Source organism: Hippocampus comes, unplaced genomic scaffold (genome assembly GCF_001891065.2).
Source record: "Hippocampus comes isolate QL1 unplaced genomic scaffold, H_comes_QL1_v1.1 scaffold477, whole genome shotgun sequence".
NCBI lineage: Eukaryota > Metazoa > Chordata > Actinopteri > Syngnathiformes > Syngnathidae > Hippocampus > Hippocampus comes.
The window spans coordinates 18535-31773 of record NW_017805449.1 but is presented as its reverse complement, the minus strand read 5'-3'; the positions used below and the strand labels follow the sequence as shown (position 1 = coordinate 31773).

Genomic DNA, 13239 nt, shown 5'->3' with positions numbered 1-13239 from the left:
TTTATTTATTTATTTATTTATTTATTTATTTATTTATTTATTTATTTATTTATTTATTTATTTATTTATTTATTTATTTATTTATTTATTTATTTATTTATTTATTTATTTATTTATTTATTTATTTATTTATTTATTTATTTATAAAGGGGGTGACAAAATTCACTCAAAAAATTTGAATGAAATATGTTACCTCAGGTTTTAAGAGTTTCAAAGTCGTAGTAGCTTCGTTTCTTCATGATTTAGGGATTCAAAGGACCATTAAAATGCTTGACAGGCTAATCTCAAAGCCATGACGGTTTTTTTAATACCTGTGCAGAAATTGAGTTGCAGAATTCAGCTGTGTGAACTCATGACCTGGACTTTTAAAGCAGTCAAGTTTTCAAAGGAGGGGTGGGCTTCCAAGCAGTTTACCCTTTCTTTTCAGAGTGGTGTGACAAAATGGTGTGAACAACTCCACAATTGAAATTGTCCCGGCTCAAGATTTGATGACAAAACTGAACCACCGTGACAGCTGCGGTTACTCCAAGTTACAAAGGAGCTTTTATTTAAGGTTGCGAAGGCTTATCTACACGCCAAAACAATCTTTGACAGCTGTCCCAAAATGGAATGGAAAAATTCAACTTAATTGAAAATATGACCATGGGTTTTAAAGCAGTCAGAGTTTCAAAGAAAGCAGAGGGGTCCTGCTTTTTATTAGTGGTTATAAAATGGAGTGGAAAAAAATCCTGATGTCATGGTTTCTTACCTTGGGTTTTAAAACAGTTTCACAGTACCAATTAAAAGTTTTTTTGGCTTCCAAGTATTTTTTAAAATGGTTACAAAATGAACTTCAACATTTCAGACCGAGCAATGCACGAGACAATGGTGGTTTTGGATTAAGTCCGAAATCACAGGTCCGACCCACTGAAACACATTGACAGCTGTGGATACTGATCAAGCCCCGTTTAAGGTTTCAAAAGCTTGAATTCTTCAGCATCTTTTTACAGCTGTCCCAAAATTGAGTTGAAAAAAAAAATATTAACCTTTGGTTCTAAAGCAGTCAGGGGTTTAGATGAAGGTTTGGCTTCCACGCAGGGCCTGAAATTTATTGTGATAAACTAGAGCATCAGTCGGCATCCCGCGGCTCCGGAGCCTCATGCGGCTCTTTCATCCTTATAATGCGGCTCTGATTGGCTTGGGAAAATAAATTACTAAAAATTTTTTTTTTTGTATTTAATTGAAGTGTGTTTTATTTGTGTTAGTTTTTATATTATTTTAGTTCTAAATTTGAAGATTATTGTGATCTTGAAATATTAAAATATGAATTAAATTATTTGATGTTATTTTTTCGTCGCTCAAAAGACGTCAACCACTGCGGAAGCTGGTATACCCGCTGAAACGGCGTCTATTTTGAGCGACTTTCAACCCCGGCAAAGCCAATGGAGAAATGTAAGAAAAGAAAAATATCTCAAGAAAATAGAACATTCAATGATGCCTGGGCAGATTCATTTGCATTTACCTCGGGCGAGAGTGGCCTACCAGTATGCCTAATTTGTGGAGAAAAACTGGCTAACAATAAACGGTCAAATGTCGCAAGACATTTTAACAATACACACAGAGCCTTTGCTGAAAAATATCCAGAGGGAGAAGAGAGGAAAAAAGCTGTTTCGGAACTGATGCAGAAGGCTGACCGGACGAAAAATCAATTCAAGAAGTGGGTGAAGTCTGCAAATTCAACTACATATGCAAGCTTTGTGGCCGCTCAGGAAAATGTGTTCATTACATCGGTAAAATTTAATTTTCTCCGTAGCACTTCATAAGACATAACCACACTATAGTTGTTTATACAAAGTGTAAAGGTAAGAAAAAGCAATATATACAGTGTTATCTTCATTTTCGATAAGATAAATGGATATAAGGATGACGCCTCATGGCATTTTTCTGCTTTCGTTTGCTACATGGACAATTTAAATTCAGCTTTTTAATTTATTTGAAAGAGACATTCATTGTTATTATTTTTCAAGAATTCAAAATGTTCAAAATGTGTTCATTAAATGAATAAAATGTAATTTTCTCTGTAGCACGTGGATTTCAATAGAAACATGCTGCGGTAAAGTAGTAGAAGGTTGTTTTTTTTAATTTTAGATGTGCGGCTCCCAGTGTTTTCTTTTCAGTGGAAACCGGTTCAAATGGCTCTTTCGGTATCAAAGGTTGCCGACCGCTGCTATACATGGTCGTTTTTTTCGGCTAAAAACGCCTTACTTTAAATACATATATATACACACACACACACACACCCACACACACACACACACCCACACACACACACACACCCACACACACACACACACCCACACACACACACACACCCACACACACACACACACCCACACACACACACACACCCACACACACACACACACCCACACACACACACACACCCACACACACACACACACCCACACACACACACACACCCACACACACACACACACCCACACACACACACACACCCACACACACACACACACCCACACACACACACACACCCACACACACACACACACCCACACACACACACACACCCACACACACACACACACCCACACACACACACACACCCACACACACACACACACCCACACACACACACACACCCACACACACACACACACCCACACACACACACACACCCACACACACACACACACCCACACACACACACACACCCACACACACACACACACCCACACACACACACACACCCACACACACACACACACCCACACACACACACACACCCACACACACACACACACCCACACACACACACACACCCACACCCACACACACGATGGAATAAACTAATATCTTTTACCCCCAACAGGGCAATGTTGCAGCCAAAGAAAGGTCTGCGGTGATCACAGGAATGTGGAGAAATCCCCCCTCCACGCCGTGCTACGCGCGGTGCTGTGAAGATATCACAGCCGCCTCTCAATCATCCTCTGCCCGTGGGTGCCTCCGTCTCCACCCGTCCATTATCTCCGGCTCACTCGTCCGAAAATGAGAGGGGGTCGGGGGGTACACTCGGTGCTACCCCACCCCGCAACCTCCTCCAGTCCTCCCAGTTGACTGGCTGCTCGATTTCGGGTGACACTGGGGCAATTCAATCTGGCGTCCCCCTCAGTGAACCAAATTGGCCCTTCCCTCCTGCGGATGACATCAAACAATGTCACATTTGTTTGTTTGTTTTTTCGAACGGGTTGCAATAAAAACTGTGATGTATTTGATTATCTGGAGACTTTTCCTGAAGTTACTGATTCCTTTTCAACAGTTCGAAGAGAGAGTCTTCGTTTGTGTATGGATGATAGTATTATACTGCCCCCCGGTGACTAAAGCTACGCACACCAGGAGATGTGATGAATGATGAACGCCCCCACGTTTGAAGTCTTGAAATGCAATGTGCTCTTGGAGCGGCGATGCACTTCTCAGTCTGTACTTCCACATGTGAAATTTCTTTGTCATCCTGTGTTGCTTCAAATAAAGCTGAAATAACCAACAATACAGTACTTTGGTGTTCTTTTTGTTCAAGTCAGTCACACACACACAAAATAAATAGAACACTCGTGTGCTGAAGTCCTGATAAAATGTTTGAGGAAAAGGGAGAAGGGCGAGGTGCCTTGCAATACTGCTCTCTTGTGAATGACTGGGGTAACTACACTCAAGAGTGGTGAATGGGGATGACTTCGTTTTGAGTGATCGAAAAGGAGAGTAAAATGTATCCCCTGATCGCCATCAAAGTAACAAACTGGAATTGCATCGTCATGTTCAAATTTGTACTATCAATATAACAAAAAAATCGTCGGAAAACTCAATCGTTATGGTCAAGTGGTCTAAAAGTTTGCCTCCGGTTCCGGCGACTCGGGTTCGATCCCCGCTCTCACCTGCAGTGTGCAGAAATGCAGGTGAGCAGAAAAGGGGACTCGAACAAGAGACAGCTGAACCCGAAGCGTAGTCTTTAAACATTCGACCAACTTCGATTCGAAAATAAACAATTTGGAAGTTATACTTGTTTCCAAAACCCGTCATGTTGAAGTGTACTAATATAACAAGTAATTCGCCGGAAAACTCAACCGTGATGGTCCAGTGGTCTAAAACTTTGCTTCGGTTCTGGCGACTCGGGTTCGATCCCCGGGCTCACCTACATAGGTGCATAAATGCAGGTGAGGAGAAAAGGGAATTCGAACACGAGTCAACTGAACCTAAAGTGTAGCCTTTAACCACTAGACCAACTCAGATTTGAAAATTCTCAATTTGAGGTTATATTTATTCTTTCACCTTGTCATGTTCGGGTCTAAACTATGAATACAACAAAAAATTCGCCAAAAACTCAACCGTAATGGTCCAGTGGTCTAAAACTTTGCATTCGGTTCTGGCGACTCGGGTTCGATCCCCGGGCTCACCTACATAGGTGCATAAATGCAGGTGAGGAGAAAAGGGAATTCGAACACGAGTCAGCTGAATCCAACTTATAGTCTTTAACCACTAGACCAAATCGGATTTGAAAATTCTCAATTTGAAGTTTATATTTATTCTTTCACCTTGTCATGTTCAGGTGTAAACTATGAATACAACAAAAAATTCGCCGGAAAACTCAACCGTGATGGTCCAGTGGTCTAAAACTTTGCATTCGGTTCTGGCGACTCGGGTTCGATCCCCGGGCTCACCTACATAGGTGCATAAATGCAGGTGAGGAGAAAAGGGAATTCGAACACGAGTCAGCTGAATCCAAAGTAGTCTTTAACCACTAGACCAAATCGGATTTGAAAATTCTCAATTTGGAGGTTATATTTATTCGAATGAACAATAGTATTGGCACTCCAAAATTGAGGAAGACAGTAAAATAACAGTTTCAATGCCGGAAGTCATCAGCACGATTGGCCTAATGGTTAGAGACAAGCGGTGCGGTCTGGTGAGAGCGAGTTCGAGCCTCAACTCGACCTCCCATTTACCGAGATTTTCTTTCGGAATCGTTTATCTCAATTGTTTTTTTTTTTTTTTTAACTTCTTTGTTAAATAAAGCTTTTGAAAAAAACCAAAACGTGATGACGTCGTTAGCGAAAACCTATTTAAGCTGCGACTAATTGAACAAGCGGTCTCTTTCCCCTCCAGGCTGACGACTGACTGCACGTCCACATCGCGGCAAGACGACCACAAGGCTTGGCAAGGTGAACGCTTTTACTTTCTTTTTTTTGTCTTGTCATTGCTAACTTTTGTAACTTTTAACAATAATTCACCTTTTCAGGCTGTTCAACTCTTCCACGGTAAGTCGCCTGCAATTTAAATGGCATTGTGTTCTTCTGAACTAACTCTCGTTTTGCAATTTTCTTTTTCCTTTACAGCGTGCAGAGAGGGTAAGTTGCTCGCGTTTGACAAACTGAACGTTTGAGGTTTCTTTTTCGTTTTTTCATCGCTAACCTTTTGTAACTTTTCACATTAATTCACGTTTTCAGGCCGTTCAACTCTTCCACGGTAAGCCGCCTGCAATTTTAAATGGTATTGTGTCCTTTTGCACTAACTCTCGTTTTGCAATTTTTTTTCCTTTCCAGCACGCCGAGAAGGTAAGTTGCCAGCGTTTGACAAATTGAACGTTTTAAGTTTCTTTTTTAGTTCTGTCATTGCTCACTTTTTGTAACTTAACATCAATTCGCGTTTTCAGGCTGTTCAACTCTACAAAGGTAAGTCGCCTGCAATTTTTAAATGGCACTGTTTGATATATATTTCTTTTCCTTTCCAGCGTGCTGAGAAGGTAAGTTGGCAGCGTTTTTATGTCCGCGATTTAAATAAGACTCTGATCTTTGTTGTAATTTCTGTTCACAGGCTTGGCATCTTCAAGTGACTGGCCAAAATGGCTCTCTGCGACTTTTTTTTTGGAGGGGGGGGGCTGTTTCAATGTGCTTACCTAAAGTCACGCTGCTAACTATTTTACTGTCTTTTCAGCCCACCCGTTCCGCTGCAGGCCACTGCCGAGGTGTCCAGCTCAGCCCTGCGCTCGTCACTGGTAAGAGACAAAAACACTCCTACGCATACAACTCTGAAATCATGTTTTAATTTCGTTTCAGCACATGAAGATGAGCTACAGGAGGCTTCGAGTGATGACGTGATTCAGGTAATAACCACAAACAAATGTGTGGCTTTTTTTTTTTTTTTTTTTTTCTTCTTAGAGGGAGGATTTCAAAATTTGGTGCTGTACACTACCTCATTGTAAACTGCGCTCCCCAGACATCTTGAAAAAGCAAGTTGAGAGTCCGGCCTCAAGTTGCTATTTTGCTCCTGGACAAAACTGAAGAAAGGTAAGAACATCGTAAATAACTACAATTCACTCTTCCTGACATCCTTTTTGTGTGTGCGCAGGTGAAACGGCATCTTGACTTCATCCAGAGCTGCCTGACAAACAAGAAAACGGCCGTTGCAGTGTCTGCTGGGTTTGAGCACGCTGCAAAACAAAATGGCTGGCGCGAACATTTTTTAACACATTTCTCTTTTGCAGGTTCCCCCAAAGTTGCACTGGGACGAATGTCTCTCTGGACAGTTGAAAAAGGTACATTTCACATCCTGTACTAATTTTGTCTCTTTCTGCTCATGTCCACTAGATGGTGCCAAAGCACCTCTTGGCCCCGGAGAACCTGAATCGGCATCCACTCCGGGAAGACAGTGGACAGGCTCAAGTACCGTTGATGTTTTTCGCCAGTGACGCTTCTGTTGGAAAAGACAGATTTTAAAAATGACTGTTTGTTGTTGCAGGTGGTGGAGCAAACATGACGTCATGATCAACGTTCTGAGATGAGCCAAGATGCAAACAAGTGTTTTTTTGTTTTTTTTTTGTTTTTTTTTTTTCCCATTTTGACTGTGCAGAGAAGCTTCCAGTTGGTGCCATCGTGGACTCCGCACCCTGGTCACCAAGACGCTGCACCTGCTGGGCAAAGTTTCGAAATTGCAGCTTAAATCTTTCAAGTTGACCCACTTTCAACTGAAACTGAATTAAAAGCTTCCTTACCGACCTCCTGTTTGTGTTCAGGCTTGTCCACTTTGAGGCCCTCAGAAGTGGTTGGACATCACCTTCGCTCTGTCACAGGATGGGGGGGAAAAAGGTCAGACTTGAAAAACAAAGAGTTTGACTACAAATTTCCCATTGAAGGCCTGAAGGATTTCTTACCTTGTTTCCCTCCAGAAATCCAAGTTGGTCCCCACCATGACGTCAACCTGAGGCCTTCTCGCAAGGAAGCGCTTGGTTGTTTTTTTTGAGGGTTTGTCTGAGACTCTGCTCATTTCGTCTCTTTGCAGAACTGGCAACGGTTTGTCATCCAGCGGCTGCTCCAGAAGATACAGACATTGGCAAACTTTGGGAGAATTCCGCGCTCGTGTCAGTGGGTTTCATCTCAAATGGTTTCCATCAAAACCCCGTTTGGTGAATTTCTTGATTGGTGTCTTGCTGTTTTCCAGAAGTGACGTCACGCTGCCTGGGGAAAGGGTCTTCCTGGATTAGGTGGGCTGAAGTGCACCCTTGTTCCTCTCCTTCCTTGCGGTCTGTAAGTGAAATAAATGGTCATGTCAACAAAACCTTGGTGATGCATCATCCATTTTTGACCGCTTACTCTGCTTCTGTTTGGTCAGCTGGAGGACGACGTCCAGAAGGGTCTGAAGCCAACTTTGGAGCAGCCTGCCAACAAGAAAAGTTGCACTGGTGCATACATGCGCAAGCGCTGCAGCTTGGCGGTTTTTCTTCAAGGTCCGATGACTGCCCAAGAAGTCCCAGGTCCTCTTCCTCACTGGTAGGTTTCTTCTTGTCTAAAATTTGCTGTACCAGAAATGCACTGTAATCCTTTTTCCTCTGTCCACTTCACCAGGCGGCGACTGTCGTCCAACACTTGGCTTGATGCAATCAGCTCGAAAAGGTTACACAATGGGCAGTAAGTTTTGAATGCTTGACAGTTTTCTCAATCCCTTCTTTGACCCCATATTGTTTGTTGCGCAGGAGCTGAGCGTGATGTGGCCGTGCGAGCACTTGTTCAGAGTCCCAGACAACTTCTGTGCTGGTTAGTTTGATCACATTTCAAATTGCATTTGCTGCACAAGAAGGGGATTTGAGACTCTCCAATCTCATTTTTGTCTTAGGTCCACGTGTTGGCCCAGCTCTGCTGTCACAGGCTGACTTCACCAGGCAACGAAAAGTAGAAGGCTGCAAAGTCATCCAACTTGGACATTTTAGGTGAGTTTTTTTTTAAACACTTTTTTTGTAATTTTTAAACTTTTTTTTTTTTTGTAATTTTAAGGCTAACTTTTTTTACTTTAACTTTTTTTTTTACTTTCACTTTTTTTTTACTTTAACTTTTTTTTTTACTTTAACTTTAACTTTTTTTTTTTACTTTAACTTTGTCTTTGAACATGTATTCTTGTAAAATAAAATGAAAACAAAAACATCTCGACTTCCTTCATCAATGAAAGTGGGTGGGACTAGGGGTGTGGCTATGCAAATAAAGGAGCAATCCGATTGACTGGTGTGAGTGGGCGGGGCTATGCTAATGAGTATAAATTAGCATAATGAGTGTGGTTATGCAAACCTGGTGGTGGGCGGAGTTATGCAAATATGTGTGAATAGAGCATTGCGATTGGTTGAATTGGTCGTTTGTGGGCGGGGCTATGCAAATATATTTACATACCATGCTGTGATTGGTTGATTGGGTTAAAATTGGGCGTGTCTATGCAAATTAATTTCGCCCGTCGCTCTGGGCGGGGCTATGCAAATTTTATATTTGCATCGTACATTCTGATTGGCTGTGCTAATCGGTTATGGGCGGGGTTATGCAAATAAATCTTCGGTTTCTGATTCTGGTTTATAAGTGGGCGTGGTTATGCAAATAAATTTGCATACTGACTTTTGATTGGTTGATCCCAGCTGTTGTGGGCGTGGCTATGCAAATAAATTTGCATGTGGTGATCTGATTGGGTATGCAAATTAGTTGTGGGCGTGGTTATGTAAATTTATTTGCATGTCGAAATTTTTTCGGGGTGGGCGTAGCGTATGCAAATATATTTGCGTGCCGCAACCTGATTGGTTGCTTCGAGAATGTGTAGGCGGGGTTTCTCAAAATAAATTTACATGCCACATTGTGATTGGTCGATTTGGGCAATTGTGGGCGGGGTTTGCAAACAAATTTGCATTAAAATTCCTCTCTTGCATGGGCGGGGCTCTGTAAAGTGGGTGTGGTTATGGGCGGCAACCGGAGTTGTCTGCGTTTTGTCCTGGAAGACGTTTGGCTTCTGGTCCGAGCAGGTTTCCTGGGTTCATGCGCAAACACCAGAAAGGACAGCTCGCCCTTTCTGGCCTTGAGCATCAATCCAAGAAGTCTGATGGCTGAAGTGAACATTTTTAAACACATTTCTCTTTTGCAGGTTCCCCCAAAACTGCACTGGGACGAATGTCTCTCTGGACAGTTGAAAAAGGTACATTTCACATCCTGTACTAATTTTGTCTCTTTCTGCTCATGTCCACTAGGTGGTGCCAAAGCACCTCTTGGCCCCGGAGAACCTGAATCTGCATCCACTCCGGGAAGACAGTGGACAGGCTCAAGTACCGTTGATGTTTTTCGCCAGTGACGCCTCTGTTGGAAAAGACAGATTTTAAAAATGACTGTTTGTTGTTGCAGGTGGTGGAGCGAACATGACTTCATGATCAACGTTATTTGAGATGAGCCAAGATGCAAAAAAGTGTTTGTTTTTTTTTTTCCCTTTTTGACTGTGCAGAGAAGCTTCCAGTTGGTGCCATTGTGGACTCCACACCCTGGTCACCAAGACGCTGCGCCTGCTGGGCAAAGTTTCGAAATTGCAGCTGAAATCTTTCAAGTTGACCCACATTAAAATGAAACAGAATTAAAAGTTTGACGGGTCCATTGCATACCTCCTGTTTGTGTTCAGGCTTGTCCACTCTGAGGCCCTCAGAAGCGGTTGGACATCCCCTTCGCTCTGTCACAGGATGGGTGAAAAAAGGTCAGACTTGAAAAACAAATAGTTTGACTACAAATTTCCCATTGAAGGCCTGAAGGATTTCTTACCTTGTTTCCCTCCAGAAATCCAAGTTGGCCCCCGCCCCACCATGACGTCAACGTGGGACCTTCTCGCAAGAAAGCACTTGGTTGCGCTTGGTTGTTTTTTTTTGAGGATTTGTATGAGACTCTGCTCATTTCGTCTCTTTGCAGAACTGGCAACTGTTTGTCATCCAGCGGCTGCTCCAGAAGATTCCAACAGACAGTCAACTGAAAAAATTCTTTTTTTTTTTCCTCCCCTTTCTTCAGAAGGTCATTCAGACATTGGTGACAAACGCTGCCAGCCTCTGCGACATGCTAGCCTGTGAAGCCCAACATCATCAACTTTCTCTTCCTCAGCCAGAGTACCACATACAGACGTTGGCAAACTTTAGGAGAATTCGGTGCTTGTGCTGGTGGGTTTCATCTCAAACACTTTCCATCAAAACCACGCTGGGTGAATGTTTTGACTGATGTCTTGCGGTTTTCCAGAAGTGACGTCACGCTGCCTGGGGAAAGGGTCTTCCTGGATTAGGTGGGCTGAAGTGCACCCTTGTTCCTCTGGATGCGCCCAATGTTTTGATCGAATCGAGACAAGCTAAACAGAAGACAATGTTTATTTATTTTTTTAAAAGAGAAAAATATTCTTTTAGAGAAGCTTCCAGTGAAAAGGAGGAAAAGTTGAGCACGCGTTACCTTTGCACAACACGTCGCCACTTTTGCACGCAGACAGCCAGCAGCCGACTCGGAGACAACGTTCCTGCACTGTGGTCGTCTCCTGCGCATTAAAAAAATCCAAAAATGCCTGATTTAGACCGAAAGTACCTAAACTAACTTCGCTCAGAACACTCAAAATCTGAGCGAACAAAACGCCGAGGAAAACAATGACACGTTTCCGGTTTTGGTCCGCCTTTTAGTTCCGGGTCTCAGCTCAAAGAACTTGAAAAATAAATTCTGCACCTCGTTAATATGCGTCGAAAGACACAGGCAAAGTTTTAAATGACTCAACCGTAAAAAATAATAATCATAAAAAATAAAAAAAATTAAAAAAAATCATGTCTCCTGTATTTCCGTGCTTGCTCTCACATTACGTCGTTCAGTTAACACAACCGAGGCAGGCCCTGAGGAAAGGCCCATCTGTCCGATGGTGGTGACCCTGATGAGACCCTCGCTGATGACAAAGTGCAGGGTGGGCACCACGCCGCTCAGCCCCAAGCCCACAAACACACCTGGAGCGAGACGGCGGAACACGCAGTCAGCGACAGATCGCGACAACCTCGGAGGAAGGAAAAAGCGGCGACGTCGGCAGTGACCTGCGCGGACTCCTCGGTACTGTGGCGTGGCGAAAAAGTCGCACTGGGACACGGTGATGGCGGAAAGGCCCAGCACGCACACCACCAGCAGGTAGATGAAGCACGGCTGCGGCGAGCAGTAGAAGGAACAGGAGAGCCACGGCACGAACGAGCCCATGCTCAGGAAGGCGATGCCGCTGTTGTCCAGCCTGTTGGACACAAATGAGCAGAAATTAAAAAATATATATTTATAAAATTTTAAAAAAATAAAAAAAAAAGTTTTCAAATACATGCCATTGTTGAAAAAAAAATTTTTTTCAAAATAATTTAAAAGAAAATGCTCTCGTAATTATTGTTTTGGACCGTCACATGTCAGAAAATAGGCAAAAATGTTGATTGTCGCTTTCCAAAGGGAAAAGGAGATGCTCGCCAAAGCCTTATTTTGACTCAAAACAATCAGAAGACATTATTTTCTGTCGAGAGACTAAAATTCGGAGGATTTGGTGAATGATGAACTGCTTCTCATAAATAAAAAACAATTCATTTTTTTGATCCTCCAATACAGACGTGCCTCAACCAAACCCTTAAACACATTGTAAATGGATTTGAGCAACAACTCCCAAAAATGCAAGCATAAAATTTCCCAATTTTTATAAAAATAAAAACAGGAAAAAAATAAAGATTGCTTCAAAAAAAACATTTTCTTGAAGTAATGCTGGGTCTTACTTGGAGAAGACCCTGGACACCCCCTCCGAGTGGCAGTAGACGGTGTGGAAGAGCCACGAGAAGGACAAGCAGAGGATGGCGCCCAGGAAGAACATGCCAATAGCCACCTTCTCCTGGACCGGCGCCACGAAAGACATGTTGGGTCGGAACATGTACATCAAGCCCAGGCAGAGGAAAAATAGGCAGCCTAGGGAGCGGATGGACGCCGACACCATTTTTAAGCAAGTCGCAGAAGCATCACAAGAAGTAAAAGTCAAACGCGTGCGCCGGCGCCACCTAGCAGGTGCGTCCAGATGTTGCCCGTCTCGGTGTGGATCCGGAAGATGCTCCTGAAGCAGGCCCGGAATGAAGGCATGGGCGGCCTGTGACCGTGCAGCAGGAAGTCGTTGTCCTTCAGCCAATCGGGGAGCACGTCGTGAGGGATGACGCGCCACCGGCCCTCCCACACCTTGGGGGGAGGAACGCGAGATCGGAAGGTGACGCGGACCGACGGCACCTAGGAGAATTTTTTTTAAGGCGTGGCGCTGACCTTGTGGACAAACTCCTCCACCTTCTCCATGGCGTGGTGAGCCTGAAGAAGCGGCGTCATTCCCATGAAGCCTTCGTCGCTACTCCTCTCTTCTCGGGCCTCGTCTTCTCTTTCTCCCCTGGCGTCCTCCTCCTTTTTTCTCCTTTCCTCGTCGCACGTCGGGAGGCTCTGGAGGGGGGGGAGCGCACCAAGGGTGATTCGTTATTTGCGGGGACACGGGCAGCATATGTACGCGCTCAGCATGTTTCCGCCATGCCTCATAAAAAGCGATGATACATGTCGTTCATTTGCCGTCCGGGTCACGGGCGCTCTGCTGCGTTTTGTTTTTCGTCCCCCCCACCAGTGTTCATGGGTGCATGTAATAAGATTTTGCCGGTCGTCATTGGCCGCACACTACGAAAGGGGCACTTAAAAGCACCACCGACTTACGCAACAACAAGAGCGGCGCTCGGAAGCAGCTTGTGTATTAAATCTTAAAAATTCCAACACGTCGCCGCGCTGTTTCGGGCTCACCCCACGAGCAAGACAAGAGCATCGGCTTCGGACTTATCAGAGCATTTACAGGCTCACCCCCCCCCACCCAGAGTATGGATCGCACCCTGAGATCAATTAATTACTTTCCCCCTCA

General features: G+C 43.9%; 1 protein-coding gene and 1 long non-coding RNA gene across 3 annotated transcripts; both read right to left on the bottom strand.

The window, feature by feature from the left end:
• Positions 1-6762: 6762 nt before the first annotated feature.
• On the bottom strand, positions 6763-7333 carry LOC109518293 (uncharacterized). 2 transcript variants are annotated; one of them, XR_002168706.1, is made up of 3 exons: positions 7199-7333; positions 7044-7108; positions 6763-6958 (listed from the first exon to the last, which is right to left on the bottom strand). It is a non-coding gene; the product is annotated as an uncharacterized LOC109518293 (long non-coding RNA). The 2 variants fall into 2 exon arrangements; XR_002168705.1 differs by having other exon boundaries at positions 6774-6955.
• A 2076-nt stretch (positions 7334-9409) lies between these two features.
• On the bottom strand, positions 9410-12812 carry LOC109518289 (adiponectin receptor protein 2-like; the record flags this gene model as incomplete). Its single annotated transcript, XM_019874036.1, has 8 exons — positions 9410-9644; positions 9941-10005; positions 10095-10153; positions 11156-11293; positions 11378-11565; positions 12083-12269; positions 12359-12530; positions 12612-12812. Coding segments are annotated over 8 exons (1149 nt in total), but the record flags the coding sequence as incomplete, so codon positions are not given.
• Between the last annotated feature and the right edge of the window lie 427 nt (positions 12813-13239).